General features: G+C 44.3%; 1 protein-coding gene across 1 annotated transcript in view; it reads right to left on the bottom strand.

Moving 5' to 3' along the window:
* C4_1H8orf34 (chromosome 4_1 C8orf34 homolog) overlaps nt 1-24,374 on the bottom strand; it is a 984,673-nt gene that overhangs the window by 72,107 nt on the left and 888,192 nt on the right. Inside the window, exon 13 of the mRNA XM_086965849.1 lies at nt 14,467-14,563. Within this exon, the coding sequence (XP_086821975.1) occupies nt 14,467-14,563 (97 nt within the window). The remainder of the gene's footprint in view (nt 1-14,466; nt 14,564-24,374) is intronic.

The raw sequence follows: 24,374 nt of genomic DNA, 5'->3' as shown, positions 1-24,374 counted from the left end.
GGGATTTCAAGGGAAGATGCAGAGGGAAAATTAAACAAATAATTCTTTTTTCCTCTGCATCGTCCCTCGAAATCTCCCCTTACTCGTAAGCTGGCCTTAGATGTGGTATTTTGTGTTGAAAAGCTAACAGAGCGTGGTCTGACCATGTGACTGGAGTAACCCTTTCAAAGGTAACTAGTTCTGGCTTTGCAAAAATTACATCTAGGGTATGTCCAGCGATGTGTGTGGGTTTGTGGGTGATCGGATTTAGGTTCAGTGTGTTTTGGCCAGTGATTATATTTCTTGGAAGGGGTATATTTCGTTTGTCAAACCATATGGGGAGAGGCGTTGGCCTAACGGCTAGGGCGCTCGACCTTGGACTTGGGGAACTGGGTTCGAGTCTCAGTAATGACGCTAAACATCCTGTGATTCTGGGCAAATCACTTAATCTCACTGTGCCCAACAAAAAATAATGTTTGTCCTCATGTAACGTAACTGGTGCTATGGAAAGTACTCTGATACCCGATTCCGGTCGAGTTCGCGCTATATAAAACTCTGCAAAAAAATATGTTTAGGTCACCAAGGATGCATAGGTGGGAGTGTAGTGTCATAAGGTTTAAAACTGTGTCTAGAAACATTTCAGGGTATGCTGCATTGCACGTAGCTCTGCGTAGTGCAACTCTGCCCATGGTTAGATTTTGTATGATAATTTGATATCCTGGAGCAATGACTTCATGCAACATTGGAGACATGTCATCTCCCAACCATGACTCAGTTATGAAAAGGGAATAAGGTTGTGTGGCAGTAAAAAGGGTGAAAAGGTCATAGATGTGGTGCTTGTTTTTAGAGAGTGATTGAGCATTTATTTGTAGGCAGTCTATTGATTGTATTTTGGTGGTGGTGTGACTTTGTTATCTAGAGGAGTGAACAGTATTATTTGAACTTATAGCATACATATTATTAGTGTTTGTGTTATCTTAATCAGGGTAGCAATAGTGTTGCTTGCTTATATCGTAATCCTTGTCCAGCAGGCTTTGGAAGCATTTAGTTTGGTCTGTGTGTGTAGGTGGTGGGGATATTGGTTGGGAGTGAGTTGGTGAGCTGTTTTGTTTTTGTGGAATAATCTTGTGTAATGGACAAGAAGATGTAAAGTTGTCAAGAGTGTCATGCTGTTTATTTTGTTTGCACATGTTTAAGGTGGATGATGTATGGATTTGGGTGGTGGTGGAACATTTTGTAATGGGTGAGAGGATGAGGGGAGAGTGAATGAGTGTTGTTTTGTAGTGTTTGTGGTAGATGTTGGTGATGTGTATTACTTGTGTAGTCATGATGGTGTAAGTGGTTATTTGTTTCAATTTTGTGAAGGAATGTACTATGAAACTGTGTGTGTGAGATTTTGATGTGTTGTCGTGTGTGTCATGATTTGTTGAGTAGTGAGATAAGATATTGACGTAGTGAATTTCTGTGAAGGATTTGAATGTGAAATACTGCTGGTGAGGGGAAGATGAATGATAATGGGGTTGGTAATGTGAGTTGGAGGAGAGTGTATGTGGTATGGGAGAGCGGATGTACAGGCGTTATGAGTCTTTGTATTAGATTTGGTAGTAGGAAGAGGTAATATGTGTGGTGGGGTGTAAGCATTGTTTGGTTGTGTATTTTTGGTAAAAAGAGGAGGAGGTTGTTGCCGGTGGATGATATGAGAGAGGGTTGAGTACAGGATATGTGATGACAGAAAAGGGGTCTGTTCGGAGTATGTAGATGGTAGAGCTGGTGTTTTGCGTGAACAGGGAGTGTGTGTATGGAGGGATTAAGGTTATGTACAATGTGGGTTTGTGTTGTGTTCTGCTGATGATGCATGGATTTGATAGTGGCATAGGACAGAGAGGTGGTTTGTGTGAGATTGAAGGTTCCATTGTGTGGCAGTAAGGCTTCAAGGGTGTATAGGTGTGATTTGGGGGGCTTAGAAGTAGTTGTTGAGATACTGAAATGTTGATAGAGTTTGTTTGCTGTAAATGAGTGGTGTGTGTCTGCTGGGATTGTGTTATTATGTTTGCATATATGGATAGCTCAAGGTGATTGCTGGTAAATGAAAAAAGGGCAGAATCTCTGTCCCCAAGCACAACTGGCCCAAACAGGTAACTTCCCTTGTCCTCTCCACCCTTAGCCTTGATGTCTGGGCTGAGATGCCCTGAGTCCCAAGGTTGAATAGCCGTAGTGGTTAGGTGAAATTGTTCCAATCCAATCCAAAATTTCTTTATTTCAGCCGTTTAAGACCATAAAAGATACAATAAAAACATTTAAAACACATTAAAGCGTACAATATGAAAAACAGTGCATGAAAACAAGGGACTAATTGTTTCAGTTCATTAGAGACTCAGGTCGCTACTTTTCATTACAGTTCATTCCACATATGGCATTTGGAAGATAACCTTTCAATATTTTTCCCCTTATCTGCCACATGGCCAATAAATACTTGGCTACGGCAAAGACGATAAAGTGCAAGGTGCTTGTCTTCAGATTGCAAATAGTTTCTGAAGCCCAGATTCCTACATAGTGGCACTAGCCAATACTTTCATTGGTCTGCTGTAGGCAGGGCAGAAAAACAGCACGTGTAAATCATCCTCCACGTTCGTGCTGCACCCAGGGCAAGATTTGTCGTCTAGCATAGTCCATTTGCTTGTGAAAGATTTGAGGGGCAATGTTCCAAACCTCCACTGGATAAAAAGTTTCCTTGTGGTAACAGAGAATATGATGTCCATGTATCCTTCAAAACAGAAAGAGTCTTTAATGTCCAGGAATTGTTCGGTAAGGGAGCCAATTTTCCGGGCACACACGAGCATAGTTAGGCTCTTGTCTTTAAAAGTCTTGGAGAGCCTTTTGCGGGACACCCCTAAACAACCTCTTTCAGGGTTATCCCACAGATCAGCCAGTCCCAGTCGATAGAATTCCCGTTTCACGTAAGCCACCCAATCAAAACCCTAGCCCTATACCTTAGAACCAACCCCTTGCCATAGCAACCAATCCAAACCCTAACCCAAACTCTAGGTCCAATAGAAAAACTAGCCATGGTAACCAAACAGAACGCTAATGCTATCAGCCAATCATAACCCTAATCCTTCAACTCTGCAGGTAGGCCCACATCTAAAAAAGACTATCCTACTGCTTTTTGCGCACTTAAAAGTAAGCTTTTTTTCTAGCCAAAAACTAGCACTAAATACACTTTCCAACTACAATTTAAACCACAAAACAGATTAAACAGTCTCTGAAAAACACTCTGCTTATATGGGAGTGCCTTCTATGAGCCTTAGCACAGTTTAGAAGAAAACCAGTAGAGAAATGTAAACAGTCTTGTGTAGAAGAAAACAGTTTTTAAAGGTACACATTGAACATAAACCAAGAGAAGAATGTAAACAGCCACAGGTAAAAAATAAAAGAGCAGTTTTACAGTTTCAAACAACACAGCAAAAAGTCTTTGTTCTTACCACCTTCCTTTTGTCTTTGCTGACTGGGCTGTTTAGGGCTCAGGTACGCTCGGGCTTCAAAATACCCTGGCCAAATGCCACTGTAAGCCAGTACCTGTATAAATTAGGAATTTGTTTTGTTTGCTACGCTTGCAACTTTCAGTTATTTTTGTTTTTAATCCTTTGTGCAGCTCTAAGATCTTGCTACATATTCAGGTGAAGGTGTGCACTCTGAATCATTTTCTTTGCATATTAATGATAAGCAGATGTTAAACCCAGTCTTTAGAGTTGAGATGTTAGAATAATGTTGCCATGCCAAAACAAGGCAGTCTGTGTTTTTTGTTCTTTAAATTAAATGTATATGAAGCATCTGTTTGCTATGAGGCTGTGAGGCATTGTACTACTTATATTCCCAAGTCTGTACACCTAAGTATTCTTATTTATTTATTTAAATGTATATTTATTATCAGTTTCTAAAAACACACAAACAGTTCATTTACATAGCTTGAAGCCTTTCTGTAACAATGCCATATCGCGTAAGTAGATATTTCAATATGATTACATCATCAAAGTTTAAGACATTGACAAAGTTAAGATGAGAATTTACATTAGTGTATATGGGAGAGTGTACCACCATTCTTAGATATGTTAACTTGTGATTGCCGGACAGTAGATGTTCAGTAAATTCAATGCCATTTTACACAGTCTGCATACACACCTGAATAAGACAATCCCTGCCATGCATGCCTCTGTCAGTGATAGGATTATGAGATGAATACATGATCTGATACGCTTTAGTTTCTTAAGTTTCAGGGTACTTTTTACTAATTCATAGTGTCTTAAATTATGCAAACCCGTGTAGTGATCCAAATATCCATTATTAACTTTATTAGCTTTACATATGATCTGATGATTATGATCTCTGGACAAGTTTTTACATTGTGCTGAAATAATATGTGGTATTTATAGTAGGTCTTGAATTTAAGAGCAGTCAATCACCGTATGCAGAAAGTCCCAAAAGTGGCAGTCCTGTGTTCTGCAGAGCAATCCTATATAGTATATGTAGATTGTTCAAAATAGGCAAACACTAAGGTTTAGCTGATATGATGCATGTGTATGGTACTGGGGTCAACATGCGCACGAAGCATGTCGCAGTTTTATTTGGGTTCGGGCAATGTGGAGTTAGAGTATTCATCTGGAGTGCAGTACTGGGGTGGGAATGGTCGGGGGAGCTTGTGTGGTTGCACTGAGGGGACCCAATCAGAAGCAGGATTTCCAGACAGCATTGTTTTTAACTCTCAACACCTTAGCGGTTTATAGAGTGGGTTGGCACTCTCACCACCTCTTGTTTCATGTGATGTTATGGATCAGACTGAAGTTCACGACATTCCTCTTTAACATAGTCATCTATGTCCATCTGATTGCATGGCGTTGAACAGCGTTCAATTACCTTTCCCTGTCTTTTCAGTAGGCATATGTTCTGCCTCAGTGCATGATCACCTGGCACTGTGGACACAAACCAGGAAGAAAGGCTGACACATTAGGGATGCTTGTGCCTCCGGCTCCAAATGAACACTACTCTTTAGTCTGAACCCTGCTGCGCCTTCCTGCATCGAGAGTTAGGAAGGCACTGGAATTGTCGATTAGTGGAAGGAAAGGGGAGTCAAAACGTGGGAGAAAATCATGGCTGAGGTGAGATGCAGTGTTGGTGACAGTGAGAGGATAATACCGATGGAAAATGGAAGGAGTGAGGAGATGTGAAAATGGACTATCAAAAAGATATGAGATTTGGGAAAGATCTGCGTAGCTGGTTACTGCCAGGTAAGTGTTGAGTCGTATAAGCTCTGCATGGAGGAACAATGTCTAGTCAATGATGAAAGATACAGTAATGCAACCAAGACCATCCTCTAGTAAGGCTCTCTTTCATGCTAACCTTTGGAGGGAGGCTTTGTTAAATCAGCAGTCGGAGACGGTAGTAAGGTCTGTGCTGAAAAGGAGGTGCCTAATTGCTTGGACTGCGATATCATTGGCTGCAATCCAGTACAGTATATCCCCCCTTTTAGCTTCTTCAAAGAGGAAGTAGTTTCCCAAGGTCTTTATTTGACAGGCACCCCAAATTGATTGCTCGTCAATGGTATTCACCGTGCGAGAAGATGAGTTGTCTTCTTCCAAGGTTCCCAAAACTTCTGATGATTCCCGTCAGTAGGTACTAGAGAACATGGATGGTTCAAAACATTGTCAACTAGGCAACCCAAAGGCATCCTACAAGAACTCAAACTGATAAAGAACTGATGTTGGTCAGAATGGCCAGTTCTTTCGTGGCTCCAGCAATTAGAAACAAGATGGATGACACTATTGGGACAAAAACACTTCCTACATCCAGGTGTTAGATTCAATGATCTTAGATTGAGTGATGAATGAATTGGCATGTTATGCCAATAAGAAACAGTGGTGCACACATCTTTGTGACCCAATGTGCTCTTGCTCACATGTTAAGTTTCTATTCTTTTCTTTGATGTTTTCCATTCACAGAATTCTAAACAAAATTGTTTTCCTAAGTCAATACTCAATCATAAGGAGTAGCTGTGCTTCGGTGACTGCTGTCCTCCAGGACATTATGCCTACTGTTTACAGTCATGGACTTTTGAGTGATGCCCTAATGCATTCTGTGTGTTGTAGATAGATTAGTTTTGATTCCATTGAACTAATTAAACGAACACGCCTGAACTAAATGATTTGCAGGTGAGAAGTTCGGGACTGAAGAGTGTCAATAATGACGTGGAGTGAGGCGGTCATCCTAGATGTGTCTTTTTAAAATGAAGAATTCCTTAGAGTTTGTACCAGAATCTTTTGATGATAAATTTCCTACCATCTGCTTTCTAAAAAGAACTCACACAAAAGATGCTTCAGCGAGTTGACCACATTTTCCTTTCCAGGTTTTGGCCTGGTCAGAAATGTGAATCCAAGTAACGCCAACCCAGGGTTTCTTCTGTTTTTTCAGACTGATGACTTACGTAACATTGCTTTTGATAATAGCATCACATATTTTTTAGAGAACCTACAGACAGCAAACAAATGTGGTGTTAAAGGCACTCTATAGCATTCTTCCAATTATTGTAGAGAAAGTTGAGTATAGATTCAGATTGTGTTAATAGCGCACGCATAAACATGTGAGCAAAGTAAACAGGCCGTTAGAGTGGAAATGTGGGGAAGAAAATTAAACTACCAGTCCTGTGCTTTCTTGATATAAGAACATGCAAAGTTTTAGTCAGTGATCCTGCACTGGGATTTGACAATGTACTAATTAGGAGTGGGAGAAATTTTCATTAAGCACACATAATCTTGTGAAATTCTAGTAAATTTGTGCTACTCATGATACGCGAAATTTGCAAAATTGCTGGCTCATGTAATAAAGAAAAATGTTTTTAAAAAATCCTATCACTGGAGCACAAGAAAAATCAACGATGAGGAAGCGAGTGGCTGCTTTTGCCATTAGTGGTCCTTACTTAGCGCAAAACGCACCCTAGCATCCATTTTTAAAAGAAAATAGAGCAAATTGCCGGATTACACTTCTCAGCTAATTCCATGTAATTTTCTTGACACTCCAAATAATTAAATGGGGGAAAATTACGCAAATTTCACACACCCCTAGTACTAATGGTCTTCATATGCTACACCGTGTCAGAGAGCCACACTTCATCTTCCTAACTGTGAATGCGCGTTACTATAATGAGCCAATTTTAGGCAAGGAAGTTAAAATAAAATTAATTAACTTATTTAAAACTTCTACATCGCAGTTACACATCACTAAAGCAAAGATGTTTTCCTAGTTCTAAATTTTTCAAAGACGAAAGATAACAATGTAATTTATAAATAATTCCTCCACGGTCTAGATTCGGGATAGGCATTAACATTTTTGAAAAAAGCTTTCTTTTATATTTAACAACAGGTACAGCAAAAATAACCTACAATGCTTTCACTGGCACTGCCACTGCCACAATACAACTCAATTACTTTTTTTGATGTCAACGTTTTAGGCTGGACGACTGGTATCCTAAAACTAGAACAGGTGAGAGCCAAGTAATGCATTTCAATCCTTATTTTTTTGTGCCTGGAAAATTGATTGGTGATAATAGAGGTAGTTCATTTGTAAATAAGTAAAGCCCTCAGAAGACAAATGAGCTGAGAGCCAATGGGACATAGTGTCTTTATTAACAAGTCGTTGTGAAATGTACAGCTTTCAGCATGATACGAGCACTTAAAGAGGCTGTCGCTTCAGCTGCTCTGTCCGCCTAAGGGAAAGAGGGCAAAATACAGCAGTTTCACGTATCCATAATTTACCAAAAATACCAACTCTTTCTTGAAATACTTAAAAAAAGGAGTTGTTTTACACATTTGTCATCTAACTGAGAGACCTCCGCTGTTTTCCCACATCAATCAGCTTGTCAAAGAGACAATGGTGCTGGCTGCTTGTCTAATTGATGTACCTGTAGAAACAGCCCATGAAGTATCAGTGACATTATTTTAAAGCAATGCAGGCTGAATGTTTCCCGATATGTGAGCGGAACTCAGAATTTCTGGCCTTTGCACATGTGGGTGACTTCCTCCCACCACGGGGACATTTGCAGGACAGTTAGTAGACTCTGTCTTAGGTACAATAGCAGTCGACATGCTCAGTCGTTTCCAGATTTAATCTTCGATCTCAAAACCCCAGGCATCTGCAACTACAACCGGCAGTAGTCCAACAGACTTAACAACAGATGTTGTTACTTAGCAGACCATTACTTCGTAAGTTTTAACTACGATCTATTTACAATAACCTCTAGTAACATTCTACAACGCGCTAACTACACACTATGACCTAATATATTCGACACTACATACTGTGCTTACCCTCACAGCGTTCTAAAATAAGTGCAAGGCATAACACAACACTCTGCACTCCCTTCGGTGTAGGAGATTTGAGATGGGGCAGCCGTGGCCCATGCAGGTACGAGCAGTGGGGCTGGATGTGGGGGGATTAATTATTTATTTCATTTTCCCTCATCATTGTCTGTCGAAATTCCCCCTCCCAGCCCCACCACCCCACTGCTCTTACCTGCCCGGGACGCGACTGAGATAGGGTCATGCGTGTCCTGCCAGGATCGTGCTGCCGCTAGTTGTCCTACTCCATGCTGGAGCTGTCTTCTCAAAGACTCTTCACTGATTTATGTACTTTAATTTAAAATGCTAATGCTGAAGTATGGCGAGTCTTGTAAATGCAGCCGGGCATGAAAATGGTCCAGTGATGGGTCAGGGGCTTGTGGTGGTTGTCCTCATGACAGACAGTGATGGGAGCATCTGAGGTGAAGGTGGCAACATGCACAATCACAGTGCTTAAACTGTAGAACAAAAATTAAGTGCAGGGGCCCAAAATATTCCTTATGAGCCCACCACCAGTGTTGCTAATGTGAGGGTACCTGAATACCTAGTCTCCCTCTTTTTCATTCAACATCATGCCTCTTTCTTCAACCACCCTACACTTTCTGTCTCTATATCTCATACTTGCAGGGTCATGCCCATCCAACCCTTATTCCTTTGTTACAGTTTTTTACCATTCCCTTCCTCCTTATGTCTCCCTTTTGCTCTCTTTCTCTGGGTCAATGACAAACAATAAGTACTGGTCGCCACACATTGAGCCGATGGCCATCATCTAAAATCACAGCTACAAATTAAGTTCTGCACAATCAGGCAGAGATTTGAAGCACTGTTACAGATATGTGTAAGCATAGAGCCCCACTTCTGTCCTAAGAACACAATACAATGCACATTTTCTCGAGGAGGAGGACTAGATATTGTGCTTCATACCTTTCTCCTTAGTGCTCTCTAACTCTGCCACTTCACCACTAGCACATTGCACAAATATCATTCACAAATCTCAGGGCAGGTCTGTGAATCAGCACACACAAGACCACATAGGCCTCATTATGAGTGGCTTCATAATTCCAATGGGGACGGCAGTAGCAGTTTCTGGGCTCATCAGGATTTTGAGTTTCACAGGAACACTGCAAACCTGTTTATTTTTACAAAGAAATTGTGTCTACTGTAAGCCTTGTGCGAAAATTGAGTAAGATGTGATGAATTACTGGGGGAATCGTGCCCCAAATTACAAGTTTCCCAGTAAATCCTCATTTCTAAGGGCTCCCACTTGTAATCCTGTAGTAGCTCTGGCCCACCAGAGTTACCAGTACCCCCTGGTTTAGTAACCCTGAGGGCCACGGTCTGGCCCTTCTTCTGGTGTCAATTTTGGTTTACTAGGTGTATGCTCTAGTACGTACCAACTTCCAGAAAATAGATTGCTTTTTCATTAGGAGCACCTTTAACATGAGGTGGTAGTATTCATGTCACAGTATTTTGTGTGTGAGATCCAATTGTGCATGGATTACAAAAATCAGAATCTAATAGTGAGAATGTGGTGGGCACGCCCTTTGTTGTCTCAGCATCAGGAATAGTGTACTGGGTATTACAAACAGAGAAAAATTGACATTGGCAATGTGTTTTTTTACATGCGCACTACAAGTAAAAGGAGGGTGGTGTCTCAGCTGGGCCCCATCTGTAGGCAGTGCGCAGCTTGAAATTGGCAGGGCTCTGCCACACATTCTCTAATGGGCATTCTAGTGTTGAAATGCATAAAAATTGGAAAGAACAAGGGAATAATGTATTGCTTGATCTCAGCAGCACCAGTAATTATGTTACAATATTTATGTTTGAGCACAATTCAAAGTTTCCTATATGACGTAGGCAGTACATCTGGCGCAAGTCACACACTGCTGATTTTCAAGAGATGTTCAAAGCTGTAAGTTATGGTGGGAACCAGGGATCCGTTTTAAGGGTGAAGCATAATAATAGTTGCCATTGGAATAGTTCTATCATGACAAAATTAGTAATCAGAAAAATAATAGGAATATGAGTGAAAACTAAAGCAGAGCCTGAGTAATTTTAAGGGTCTGCCCAACACATTTTTCGTGAAGCCAATCACATCCAAAAAAAGTACAACTAAGTTTGCGGTCCTGCATTCAGATGTTAAAATCATCATTAACCAGAACATTTGTGATTTCTAAATCTAATTGGGCAAATATGTTGGCAAAGGGATCAAACATAGAAAATTAATTTTTTGAAGGTCAAAAGCCGATCAAATAAACTATAATAAATAAATGTATATTAGAGTGTCAACAGAGTGTAATGATTCTGAAGGTAATTAGAAGGCACAAGTGCCATCTTTGTCTGATAAAGCATCCCCTAATCCTACATGAGTCAAAGAAAATACCCATTAGCACACAATAGATCTGACTTGCATTGTGAGTCCTAAATTAAATATTTTTAAAAAGTAGCTGCTGTGAAGTGCAATACAAAAAGCTATTACTTTCTATAATCCATGCCTCTATAATAATAAAATATTAATGTGTCATCATTCAGGGTGCTTTTGAGATGTAAAATAATCATCACACACACAGCAATGCAAGAACTCCATATGAGGCAGAATGACACACAATTAAGCCTGGGTAGAGTTGGCAGGGTTTGCTATTCGGAACTCCAGGAAGTGACCAAAAAACTCTGCCGTGCTACTCGGAGTTCCTCAAGTGTCAAAGTGCGCTTGGTCATGCCTGTTCAAATTGATTTTCAGAGCTGGTTGTTTGTCCTACGCTGGAAAATCAATGCAAACGGCACCATGTGCAGCCCAAGAGGGCGCTACTTATTTTCTGCCACTTGAGTACATTTTATACTTGAGCTGCAATTTTCTCAATGCGAACAGAAGGTTTGTAACACATACTGCCATTCAATCATTCACTAAGTCACACATACAAGTACTCATATACGCCAAACACTCACCTATACTGCCTTTCGCATATGCAGTCCCCCCCCCCCCCCCATATACCACTGGCACATCCATTCACTCACTGACACAGCCATACCCACACACCATACAGCCCCTCACAGACACACTCACTAACCAAATACAGCCACTGACTCACACACTCACTCATCCATGCAGGCACTCCCACACCCTCACCTACCCACACAAACACTCATACAGGTACTCAGACAACCAATCAATCACCCATACAACCACTCATGTATCCACTCACCAACCCATGCAGCCACTTATACACCAACTGACAGACTGATAGAGACATTCACATAACCTAGTCACTTACCCATAAATTCACTGAGACAGCTAATCACTAACTTATACAGTAAGTCACCCACCCGCTAAATCATCCATACAGGCACTTATACGCCAGCTGATTCACCAATACACCTTGGTATATATATTTAACACTCATAAACCTTTTACAAACACTCACAGTCACTGGATGATGTCATCAGTGATGTCATTTGAGATGTCATGAGTGATGTCCCTGACCATGTCATGAGTGATGGAATATGTGAGGTCATAAGCAGTGCATTGTGGGGTCGCAAATTACAGTTAGCTCAGTTAACTATAACTGCTGAATTTCTCTGGTTTTGTTTGAGTGAAATGTCAGCCTAACTTTAACATCCCTACAACCTTTAGTTTTCAGTGAATTTCAAAGGTTTTTTAAAATTATATTTCCTAATTATGACATCCCTGTTACCTTTGGTATTTTCAGTGAAAAACAAAATATATATAGACATGTACATACAAAACAAGTTGTTATACGTTACTGTAAAAAAAATTGCAGGCATACGCCTTTACCATGCATGCTTTTATCAAATAAATTTAAGTATTTGCAGGCAAATATAAACCCCTTATTTATATATAGAAAGGGTTTACACTTACCTGTAAAATACTTATATTTACTGGTGAAACCTTTACCATGCACATGCCTTTACCATTCATGCTTTTACAACAAAATCCGTTGTAAAGGAATGCGTGGTAAAGGCATATGCTTTGTACAAAATGTGTGGCAAAGGTTTTGCCTGATAATAGCACTTGCATTGTAATGGCCGCTTGGTAGCGCCATGCATTACAACAGAATGCCTGTTTCAGGCATACATTAAAATATGCATAGTCTTAATATAGCCTGTACTGCAACAAGTTTAGAGGGAGTAGTAAGTCAGCTTGCAGGTATTCTGCAGATCTCTCTGGAGAATTACAGCAGGTAACAGAAAACACCTATATAGTTTTTGACAACAGAACAGGGCATTTACTACATCAGCGAGAGGCAAAATTGTAATTTTTTTCTGCTGAACACCACCCTAGTGCAATCAAAGCCATGGTATTCTCCCATATAGAATACATCAAGCCCTCCTAATAATGGTATACTATCCAGCCAAGCCAAGATGCTAGAAGGCTAAAAGGAGTACAGCATGCCTCATAGTCCACTGGCTGCAGCAAAAAAACAGGGTCATAAACAAAAGGCTGTGCCTCACCTTCACATGCTTACATGGAAGAGCAATAATCTACCTAGAAACCAAAATCAAATCGAGAGATACACCCTTGATTTTAACTCCAGGACATTACAGTCAAACAACTTCAACCTTACAATCAATAAAACAGATCGCATGACCTAAGGAGGAGGATATTTCTCATTGGCTGGCCCTGACATGTGGAACAACCTATCTCAGAACATAACCAACTCCAACACCCTTTGTGATACCCACAAAACCTGAACATTCACCAATTCTCAATCACAGTACCCCTTCATATATCCCCGAAATGAACTGAAACATTTAACAATTCAGCTATCCAAAGTGCTACACAAAAATATATGCAAGATATGTCAAACGAAAAAAGAGGAATACTAATGTCTGGTGTAGACAAGAGTAACTCAAGATACAAGACTCAGCCATAACTAGCAAAACTGTGTACTACGGTGTGCCACTTCACCCAATGAAGGAGTTTGTGCTTCACAGAGCAACCTCCAAGGCAATATGGATGTGAAAAGAGAAAATGATGTCCAACTACTGAGAATATGCCTGGAGGTGAGATATCAAGGACAAGCCCATAGATATGGTGTTTCTAAAGAAACAGACCAATGTAGAGTTGTGAAGTGTTATTTAAGTTTTTAAAAAAAGAGGATACAATCTGTAAATACATTTAAACCTAAGGGCCTCAATTAAAGTATGACAGTCATCCAGTCTACCAGGTCAGCAGACAGATGTCCTACACTGACAGAAGATAAAGAGATGTCCATCATGAGGGCAGGTATCGCTGCGCCTTCAGCTGTGACGCTGCAGTGGTGGCTATGCTGAAGGCACCAAAGCTTTTCTTAGTGGGCATCATGTTTAATGCACCAACTCAGCAAATATTTTTATTTTCAAAACAAATGACTAGAGTGGGAGTTGGCCATCTAAAAAGAAAAAGGAAAAGCCACACCCAACACATGGGGGTCATTTCTAGGAAATATGTATCATGGAATGACCACACTACATTGGCCAGACAATTTGTTAAACACTGACTGAGAGCCATGGGGTGGGAGGTCAAAGATTTCTGGCATGGAACCAGCAGAGGCTCTGCCATCGGAACATGACAATTTTCTTGAATCTAAATAGAGTGGAGGAACTGTGAGTTGGGCAGACAGTGGTTTCACGCCTTTTTGGTGGATCCCTTAGTCTCTAACCAGTAAGTAGTAGAATAAGAATTTTGTTTATGCAACTGAACTTTCTCTTGAGGTTTTTTTCACTGGGAGAAAGAATATGCCAGATCAATGACTCATTGGCTTTATCATTTTGAGTTGTATTGTGTCTACCACAACCAACCCTATCATATAGAGCAGACAGACAATACAACATGTTTTACATTAAGCAGCAAGCACAAGAACATTTTATTTTATTAAGCTTATTTTGCCCTCTCCTGAAGCATAGGAATGATAATATGATAGGAAGCAAAAAGCAGAGTCTGCAGCACAATGTAGTGTATATACACACTCTTAAGTCTGTCTATTAAGTAATTATAAGAAAGGTTCACTTTACCATAACACTGTAGGTGATACACAGCAATATGAACTTCATTCACTGCACCATGTGTCTTCCATTGACATCTCAAACCATCTTCAGTACTTACGTTTGCCTTGTTCTCCTTCCACACCTTCACTTTCTGTGTCACTCGGAAAAGCCCAGGGTTGGTGTGCGGCCTGAAGTTGTTGAAGAGCATCCTCCTGCTAAAACGAACACAGCATTAACACACGCCTATGAATCCGCTGTTGTTTTGCTTTCAAATCCTATGATGTCTAGCACTACTGTTTGATAAAAAAATAAATAGAAAGTTGTGGGGGTTTTCTGCTTCAATCAAATTGAAAATGAATGATCCTAGAAACATTTCAGTGATTATGGTGGGAAAATTAGGTTTAGGTCCTGTGTGCCCAGCAGGCCACGGGAGCAGGTCTCCTCCGCCCTGTGACCACAGGGCATGTACTGCTGTCATGCAGAGTAGACAATCGTGTGGCGTCCGGAACCCCTGCTGAATTGTTGTCCAGGTACTTTGCGACGCCTGCTAGTCACAGCAAATGGCCTTTGGCCATGCCCTGCTACCATTAACTCTGCCTCAGATGGAAACCAGGCATCACTGAGGTGTTCAAATCAATAAGTTCACTGCAACATTAATGTTCCTTTCTCCTCTAAATATAACTCTTCTACTGACCATGCCCAAAAACTACATGGGCACCAGTATGTTCCAATTATAATGTATGGCTTGCCATGCCATGTCCCCAATGACAGGCTGGCTCTGGTACATGCAGTTACTGTGGATGATGTAGATAGTGTCTCAAATGTTGCATTTGAATTGCTGTTCCAGTAGTGAGTTATAGTGTGGAGTGCAAAAAACGATGGATTAGGACCCAGATCTCTTGACTGGGTTGAATGTGTGACATTGATCCTCATTCGGTCCATCACCTGTTGTTTTTGCAAACTCGCTATAAGTGTACTGGGGATGCCCAGACGTGGGTCCCAGGCACTCCACACCACTGGAGTCAAGCTAGCCGGGCTGATGAGAGGTGTTACCTCGAAACCGGTCCGGTCCTCGGATGCTTGATTCCGTTCTGGGAAGGACATGGCTTTTGTAGTTCGGACTGGACTGTTCCCATGGGGCACAGGGTCAGAGCTGATTTGCATATCGCCATTGTCTAACCCAGGGTGGTGTGGAGTGCAAAAAACGATGGATTAGGACCCAGATCTCTTGACTGGGTTGAATGTGTGACATTGATCCTCATTCGGTCCATCACCTGTTGTTTTTGCAAACTCGCTATAAGTGTACTGGGGATGCCCAGACGTGGGTCCCAGGCACTCCACACCACTGGAGTCAAGCTAGCCGGGCTGATGAGAGGTGTTACCTCGAAACCGGTCCGGTCCTCGGATGCTTGATTCCGTTCTGGGAAGGACATGGCTTTTGTAGTTCGGACTGGACTGTTCCCATGGGGCACAGGGTCAGAGCTGATTTGCATATCGCCATTGTCTAACCCAGGGTGGTGTGGAGTGCAAAAAACGATGGATTAGGACCCAGATCTCTTGACTGGGTTGAATGTGTGACATTGATCCTCATTCGGTCCATCACCTGTTGTTTTTGCAAACTCGCTATAAGTGTACTGGGGATGCCCAGACGTGGGTCCCAGGCACTCCACACCACTGGAGTCAAGCTAGCCGGGCTGATGAGAGGTGTTACCTCGAAACCGGTCCGGTCCTCGGATGCTTGATTCCGTTCTGGGAAGGACATGGCTTTTGTAGTTCGGACTGGACTGTTCCCATGGGGCACAGGGTCAGAGCTGATTTGCATATCGCCATTGTCTAACCCAGGGTGGTGTGGAGTGCAAAAAACGATGGATTAGGACCCAGATCTCTTGACTGGGTTGAATGTGTGACATTGATCCTCATTCGGTCCATCACCTGTTGTTTTTGCAAACTCGCTATAAGTGTACTGGGGATGCCCAGACGTGGGTCCCAGGCACTCCACACCACTGGAGTCAAGCTAGCCGGGCTGATGAGAGGTGTTACCTCGAAACCGGTCCGGTCCTCGGATGCTTGATTCCGTTCTGGGAAGGACATGGCTTTTGTAGTTCGGACTGGACTGTTCCCATGGGGCACAGGGTCAGAGCTGATTTGCATATCGCCATTGTCTAACCCAGGGTGGTGTGGAGTGCAAAAAACGATGGATTAGGACCCAGATCTCTTGACTGGGTTGAATGTGTGACATTGATCCTCATTCGGTCCATCACCTGTTGTTTTTGCAAACTCGCTATAAGTGTACTGGGGATGCCCAGACGTGGGTCCCAGGCACTCCACACCACTGGAGTCAAGCTAGCCGGGCTGATGAGAGGTGTTACCTCGAAACCGGTCCGGTCCTCGGATGCTTGATTCCGTTCTGGGAAGGACATGGCTTTTGTAGTTCGGACTGGACTGTTCCCATGGGGCACAGGGTCAGAGCTGATTTGCATATCGCCATTGTCTAACCCAGGGTGGTGTGGAGTGCAAAAAACGATGGATTAGGACCCAGATCTCTTGACTGGGTTGAATGTGTGACATTGATCCTCATTCGGTCCATCACCTGTTGTTTTTGCAAACTCGCTATAAGTGTACTGGGGATGCCCAGACGTGGGTCCCAGGCACTCCACACCACTGGAGTCAAGCTAGCCAGGCTGATGAGAGGTGTTACCTCGAAACCGGTCCGGTCCTCGGATGCTTGATTCCGTTCTGGGAAGGACATGGCTTTTGTAGTTCGGACTGGACTGTTCCCATGGGGCACAGGGTCAGAGCTGATTTGCATATCGCCATTGTCTAACCCAGGGTGGTGTGGAGTGCAAAAAACGATGGATTAGGACCCAGATCTCTTGACTGGGTTGAATGTGTGACATTGATCCTCATTCGGTCCATCACCTGTTGTTTTTGCAAACTCGCTATAAGTGTACTGGGGATGCCCAGACGTGGGTCCCAGGCACTCCACACCACTGGAGTCAAGCTAGCCGGGCTGATGAGAGGTGTTACCTCGAAACCGGTCCGGTCCTCGGATGCTTGATTCCGTTCTGGGAAGGACATGGCTTTTGTAGTTCGGACTGGACTGTTCCCATGGGGCACAGGGTCAGAGCTGATTTGCATATCGCCATTGTCTAACCCAGGGTGGTGTGGAGTGCAAAAAACGATGGATTAGGACCCAGATCTCTTGACTGGGTTGAATGTGTGACATTGATCCTCATTCGGTCCATCACCTGTTGTTTTTGCAAACTCGCTATAAGTGTACTGGGGATGCCCAGACGTGGGTCCCAGGCACTCCACACCACTGGAGTCAAGCTAGCCGGGCTGATGAGAGGTGTTACCTCGAAACCGGTCCGGTCCTCGGATGCTTGATTCCGTTCTGGGAAGGACATGGCTTTTGTAGTTCGGACTGGACTGTTCCCATGGGGCACAGGGTCAGAGCTGATTTGCATATCGCCATTGTCTAACCCAGGGTGGTGTGGAGTGCAAAAAACGATGGATTAGGACCCAGATCTCTTGACTGGGTTGAATGTGTGACATTGATCCTCATTCGGTCCATCACCTGTTGTTTTTGCAAACTCGCTATAAGTGTACTGGGGATGCCCAGACGTGGGTCCCAGGCACTCCACACCACTGGAGTCAAGCTAGCCGGGCTGATGAGAGGTGTTACCTCGAAACCGGTCCGGTCCTCGGATGCTTGATTCCGTTCTGGGAAGGACATGGCTTTTGTAGTTCGGACTGGACTGTTCCCATGGGGCACAGGGTCAGAGCTGATTTGCATATCGCCATTGTCTAACCCAGGGTGGTGTGGAGTGCAAAAAACGATGGATTAGGACCCAGATCTCTTGACTGGGTTGAATGTGTGACATTGATCCTCATTCGGTCCATCACCTGTTGTTTTTGCAAACTCGCTATAAGTGTACTGGGGATGCCCAGACGTGGGTCCCAGGCACTCCACACCACTGGAGTCAAGCTAGCCGGGCTGATGAGAGGTGTTACCTCGAAACCGGTCCGGTCCTCGGATGCTTAATTCCGTTCTAGGAAGGACATGGCTTTTGTAGTTCGGACTGGACTGTTCCCATGGGGCACAGGGTCAGAGCTGATTTGCATATCGCCATTGTCTAACCCAGGGTGGTGTGGAGTGCAAAAAACGATGGATTAGGACCCAGATCTCTTGACTGGGTTGAATGTGTGACATTGATCCTCATTCGGTCCATCACCTGTTGTTTTTGCAAACTCGCTATAAGTGTACTGGGGATGCCCAGACGTGGGTCCCAGGCACTCCACACCACTGGAGTCAAGCTAGCCGGGCTGATGAGAGGTGTTACCTCGAAACCGGTCCGGTCCTCGGATGCTTGATTCCGTTCTGGGAAGGACATGGCTTTTGTAGTTCGGACTGGACTGTTCCCATGGGGCACAGGGTCAGAGCTGATTTGCATATCGCCATTGTCTAACCCAGGGTGGTGTGGAGTGCAAAAAACGATGGATTAGGACCCAGATCTCTTGACTGGGTTGAATGTGTGACATTGATCCTCATTCGGTCCATCACCTGTTGTTTTTGCAAACTCGCTATAAGTGTACTGGGGATGCCCAGACGTGGGTCCCAGGCACTCCACACCACTGGAGTCAAGCTAGCCGGGCTGATGAGAGGTGTTACCTCGAAACCGGTCCGGTCCTCGGATGCTTGATTCCGTTCTGGGAAGGACATGGCTTTTGTAGTTCGGACTGGACTGTTCCCATGGGGCACAGGGTCAGAGCTGATTTGCATATCGCCATTGTCTAACCCAGGGTGGTGTGGAGTGCAAAAAACGATGGATTAGGACCCAGATCTCTTGACTGGGTTGAATGTGTGACATTGATCCTCATTCGGTCCATCACCTGTTGTTTTTGCAAACTCGCTATAAGTGTACTGGGGATGCCCAGACGTGGGTCCCAGGCACTCCACACCACTGGAGTCAAGCTAGCCGGGCTGATGAGAGGTGTTACCTCGAAACCGGTCCGGTCCTCGGATGCTTGATTCCGTTCTGGGAAGGACATGGCTTTTGTAGTTCGGACTGGACTGTTCCCATGGGGCACAGGGTCAGAGCTGATTTGCATATCGCCATTGTCTAACCCAGGGTGGCGTGGAGTGCAAAAAACGATGGATTAGGACCCAGATCTCTTGACTGGGTTGAATGTGTGACATTGATCCTCATTCGGTCCATCACCTGTTGTTTTTGCAAACTCGCTATAAGTGTACTGGGGATGCCCAGACGTGGGTCCCAGGCACTCCACACCACTGGAGTCAAGCTAGCCGGGCTGATGAGAGGTGTTACCTCGAAACCGGTCCGGTCCTCGGATGCTTGATTCCGTTCTGGGAAGGACATGGCTTTTGTAGTTCGGACTGGACTGTTCCCATGGGGCACAGGGTCAGAGCTGATTTGCATATCGCCATTGTCTAACCCAGGGTGGTGTGGAGTGCAAAAAACGATGGATTAGGACCCAGATCTCTTGACTGGGTTGAATGTGTGACATTGATCCTCATTCGGTCCATCACCTGTTGTTTTTGCAAACTCGCTATAAGTGTACTGGGGATGCCCAGACGTGGGTCCCAGGCACTCCACACCACTGGAGTCAAGCTAGCCGGGCTGATGAGAGGTGTTACCTCGAAACCGGTCCGGTCCTCGGATGCTTGATTCCGTTCTGGGAAGGACATGGCTTTTGTAGTTCGGACTGGACTGTTCCCATGGGGCACAGGGTCAGAGCTGATTTGCATATCGCCATTGTCTAACCCAGGGTGGTGTGGAGTGCAAAAAACGATGGATTAGGACCCAGATCTCTTGACTGGGTTGAATGTGTGACATTGATCCTCATTCGGTCCATCACCTGTTGTTTTTGCAAACTCGCTATAAGTGTACTGGGGATGCCCAGACGTGGGTCCCAGGCACTCCACACCACTGGAGTCAAGCTAGCCGGGCTGATGAGAGGTGTTACCTCGAAACCGGTCCGGTCCTCGGATGCTTGATTCCGTTCTGGGAAGGACATGGCTTTTGTAGTTCGGACTGGACTGTTCCCATGGGGCACAGGGTCAGAGCTGATTTGCATATCGCCATTGTCTAACCCAGGGTGGTGTGGAGTGCAAAAAACGATGGATTAGGACCCAGATCTCTTGACTGGGTTGAATGTGTGACATTGATCCTCATTCGGTCCATCACCTGTTGTTTTTGCAAACTCGCTATAAGTGTACTGGGGATGCCCAGACGTGGGTCCCAGGCACTCCACACCACTGGAGTCAAGCTAGCCGGGCTGATGAGAGGTGTTACCTCGAAACCGGTCCGGTCCTCGGATGCTTGATTCCGTTCTGGGAAGGACATGGCTTTTGTAGTTCGGACTGGACTGTTCCCATGGGGCACAGGGTCAGAGCTGATTTGCATATCGCCATTGTCTAACCCAGGGTGGTGTGGAGTGCAAAAAACGATGGATTAGGACCCAGATCTCTTGACTGGGTTGAATGTGTGACATTGATCCTCATTCGGTCCATCACCTGTTGTTTTTGCAAACTCGCTATAAGTGTACTGGGGATGCCCAGACGTGGGTCCCAGGCACTCCACACCACTGGAGTCAAGCTAGCCGGGCTGATGAGAGGTGTTACCTCGAAACCGGTCCGGTCCTCGGATGCTTGATTCCGTTCTGGGAAGGACATGGCTTTTGTAGTTCGGACTGGACTGTTCCCATGGGGCACAGGGTCAGAGCTGATTTGCATATCGCCATTGTCTAACCCAGGGTGGTGTGGAGTGCAAAAAACGATGGATTAGGACCCAGATCTCTTGACTGGGTTGAATGTGTGACATTGATCCTCATTCGGTCCATCACCTGTTGTTTTTGCAAACTCGCTATAAGTGTACTGGGGATGCCCAGACGTGGGTCCCAGGCACTCCACACCACTGGAGTCAAGCTAGCCGGGCTGATGAGAGGTGTTACCTCGAAACCGGTCCGGTCCTCGGATGCTTGATTCCGTTCTGGGAAGGACATGGCTTTTGTAGTTCGGACTGGACTGTTCCCATGGGGCACAGGGTCAGAGCTGATTTGCATATCGCCATTGTCTAACCCAGGGTGGTGTGGAGTGCAAAAAACGATGGATTAGGACCCAGATCTCTTGACTGGGTTGAATGTGTGACATTGATCCTCATTCGGTCCATCACCTGTTGTTTTTGCAAACTCGCTATAAGTGTACTGGGGATGCCCAGACGTGGGTCCCAGGCACTCCACACCACTGGAGTCAAGCTAGCCGGGCTGATGAGAGGTGTTACCTCGAAACCGGTCCGGTCCTCGGATGCTTGATTCCGTTCTGGGAAGGACATGGCTTTTGTAGTTCGGACTGGACTGTTCCCATGGGGCACAGGGTCAGAGCTGATTTGCATATCGCCATTGTCTAACCCAGGGTGGTGTGGAGTGCAAAAAACGATGGATTAGGACCCAGATCTCTTGACTGGGTTGAATGTGTGACATTGATCCTCATTCGGTCCATCACCTGTTGTTTTTGCAAACTCAGATGGAAACCAGGCATCACTGAGGTGTTCAAATCAATAAGTTCACTGCAACATTAATGTTCCTTTCTCCTCTAAATATAACTCTTCTACTGACCATGCCCAAAAACTACATGGGCACCAGTATGTTCCAATTATAATGTATGGCTTGCCATGCCATGTCCCCAATTACAGGCTGGCTCTGGTACATGCAGTTACTGTGGATGATGTAGATAGTGTCTCAAATGTTGCATTTGAATTGCTGTTCCAGTAGTGAGTTATCAGGAAACAAGAAATCAAGATATGCTGCCATAGAGCTGTGCTTCTTGGGTACGGTTGGTAGGGGTTGTGTACTGGCCTTGGATGAAGGCTCTTGACAGAAGGTACTAAGGGCATGGTCTAAAGCCCTGTCCTCTACACAGGTCCTGTTGGGAAACTGGGGAAAGGTTGATTGGGCATAAGTTAGATCATGTGACCAGTGCCTCTAGTGCACAGCTGGAGGCCATGCACACCAGGAATTGAGCACAAAGGGAGAGTGTATTGGGCATGGCATTTGAGCATATTTGAGGGTCATGTGTGGCAGGTACTTTATGTTGGGGGTTGGGTCTAGGGCACAGGGACAGGCAGTTTTCTAGGTCCAGTGCCTACATCTCATGCTGAAGGTCATGATAAGTAGGCATAAAAGGTGACCAGCAGTCATGCACTGCCAGTGTAGCCTGAGCATGTCCATGTGCCTGCTCAGAGGATACTAACTGCAGTTGTACTGCTCACAGGGCATGGCCGACTCTCATGACTTTTGCTTAGTGTCTGGAGAATTCTTCTTGATGACATGACCTTTGGGTACTCGGGACAAGTCCCAGGGCATGGCCCTACACTTTAGTTGAAGGGATCCTATGGTTATGATCCAAAACCAAAAGACGGTAAGAGCAACAACCATGATAAGTCGTCAGCTGCTAGATTGCACCTTCATGATTTCACTTTATGTGGTTTGTGATGCATCGTACACCTCTGAAAGGTGCCCTCCACAAACCCGTCCCGGCACAGTGGCAGCAGAAGTAGGACAGTGAGGTTTTGTACGAAGCAGAGCCTTCCTTAGTGCTCGGATTGGTGGGAAGAATAAAACATTAGGAAACGGCAGAGCAGCACAACACACTGATGGCTTCTATATTGAACCTTATTTGTCTTGAGCTGCACTTTACGGTATGTTACAGTATAGGAGGCCAAAGGAGAACAAGATAACCCATCAGAATAAATTATTTATGAGCCTCTATATCTGACTCCAAGGGTTTTGAAAAGAGGAAATCAATTATCCCTATTCTGTAATACTGATCAATGGGCAAGTTTGACATTTTAAACCTGGGCGATAGCTGCACACTACACCAAGGCCATACTGCATTTATGCATTTAATGATGGGTAACAGTGTATCGGTACAGTTCATTTTTATAGAGAGTCTCAGAATAATTACCCTTACCCTGATGCAGAGGTCTGGCCCGGGACCAGGGTTCAATGCCCGACGCGGCAGGGTCCTGAGCCCAAAATGTCCACGGACTCGATAATTCTCGCCTCGGTGCCGATTCTAATCATGGGGTCCCACGCTGCAACTCTGGGCAATAGTTGCTTAATCTCCACTACGGCGGCCCACCCGCTGCGGGATGCCTGGCTTTCACCTTGGGGATGCCCAGTAGGGGTTATCTCACAGGGAAAAGCCAGGACGGGTTCCCAAGGCAAGCGCCTTGATGCCTTCGGGTGATACGTGCGCTATATAAATCGCAATACATTACAATGAACAGCTGAGATTACCGACTACCTGCTTAGACACACAAAGATCTTTATAAAATGAAGAATAAGGACCTCAAAGCTTGATACTTAGCATTACCCTTCATATCCTGAGCATTCAAAGTCTGAATTTAAAACTTAGGCTCTTTGGATTAATATCATCATTAAAAAAAGCATTTCCTCACTAAAATGCACGATCTCCTCCATCAAACTCGAATTTTGACAACCATTTGAAAAGCCCTTTACCCTTCTTTGCAACCTAATGGAAGCTGGCTAGCAGCACACTTCGCATAAATGAGGTAGCTGAGCAATGAGATTAAATAAATACCTCCCGAAATATCAATTTTCAATGTTACTCCTGTCTGAAACTTTGTTCCGGGAGAGCAGTGGACTTTCTAATGTATTGTAGGGCAATGATGCCCCTGAATGGTTTGCAGCATTCAATGTTCTGACGGTAGGGTAAGGGTACTGTGCTGTCTAACTCTTTGGGGTGCAGGTTCCTGTTACAACTGTCTCCAACAAAAGCCATGCTAAGGGAGCACAGTCAATTCTCACCTGTTGTAATTCAAATTGTGAGATTAGCCATCTCAATTTACATATTCCTTTTGTTTAGGTTCTCATGGTGGCAGTAAAGAAAAGAGGACTTTTTCGATCACAACAAATACAAGTTAATGTTTACTTTAACCCGGCCCCAAAAAGGAAGACACATTTGGTTGACAAATGCATTGG

The sequence above is a fragment of the Lissotriton vulgaris genome, chromosome 4_1 (genome assembly GCF_964263255.1).
Source record: "Lissotriton vulgaris chromosome 4_1, aLisVul1.2, whole genome shotgun sequence".
In the NCBI taxonomy this organism is placed as follows: Eukaryota; Metazoa; Chordata; class Amphibia; order Caudata; family Salamandridae; genus Lissotriton; species Lissotriton vulgaris.
Note: the sequence above shows the minus strand (reverse complement) of the source record. Positions and strands in the feature narration are given on the sequence as shown.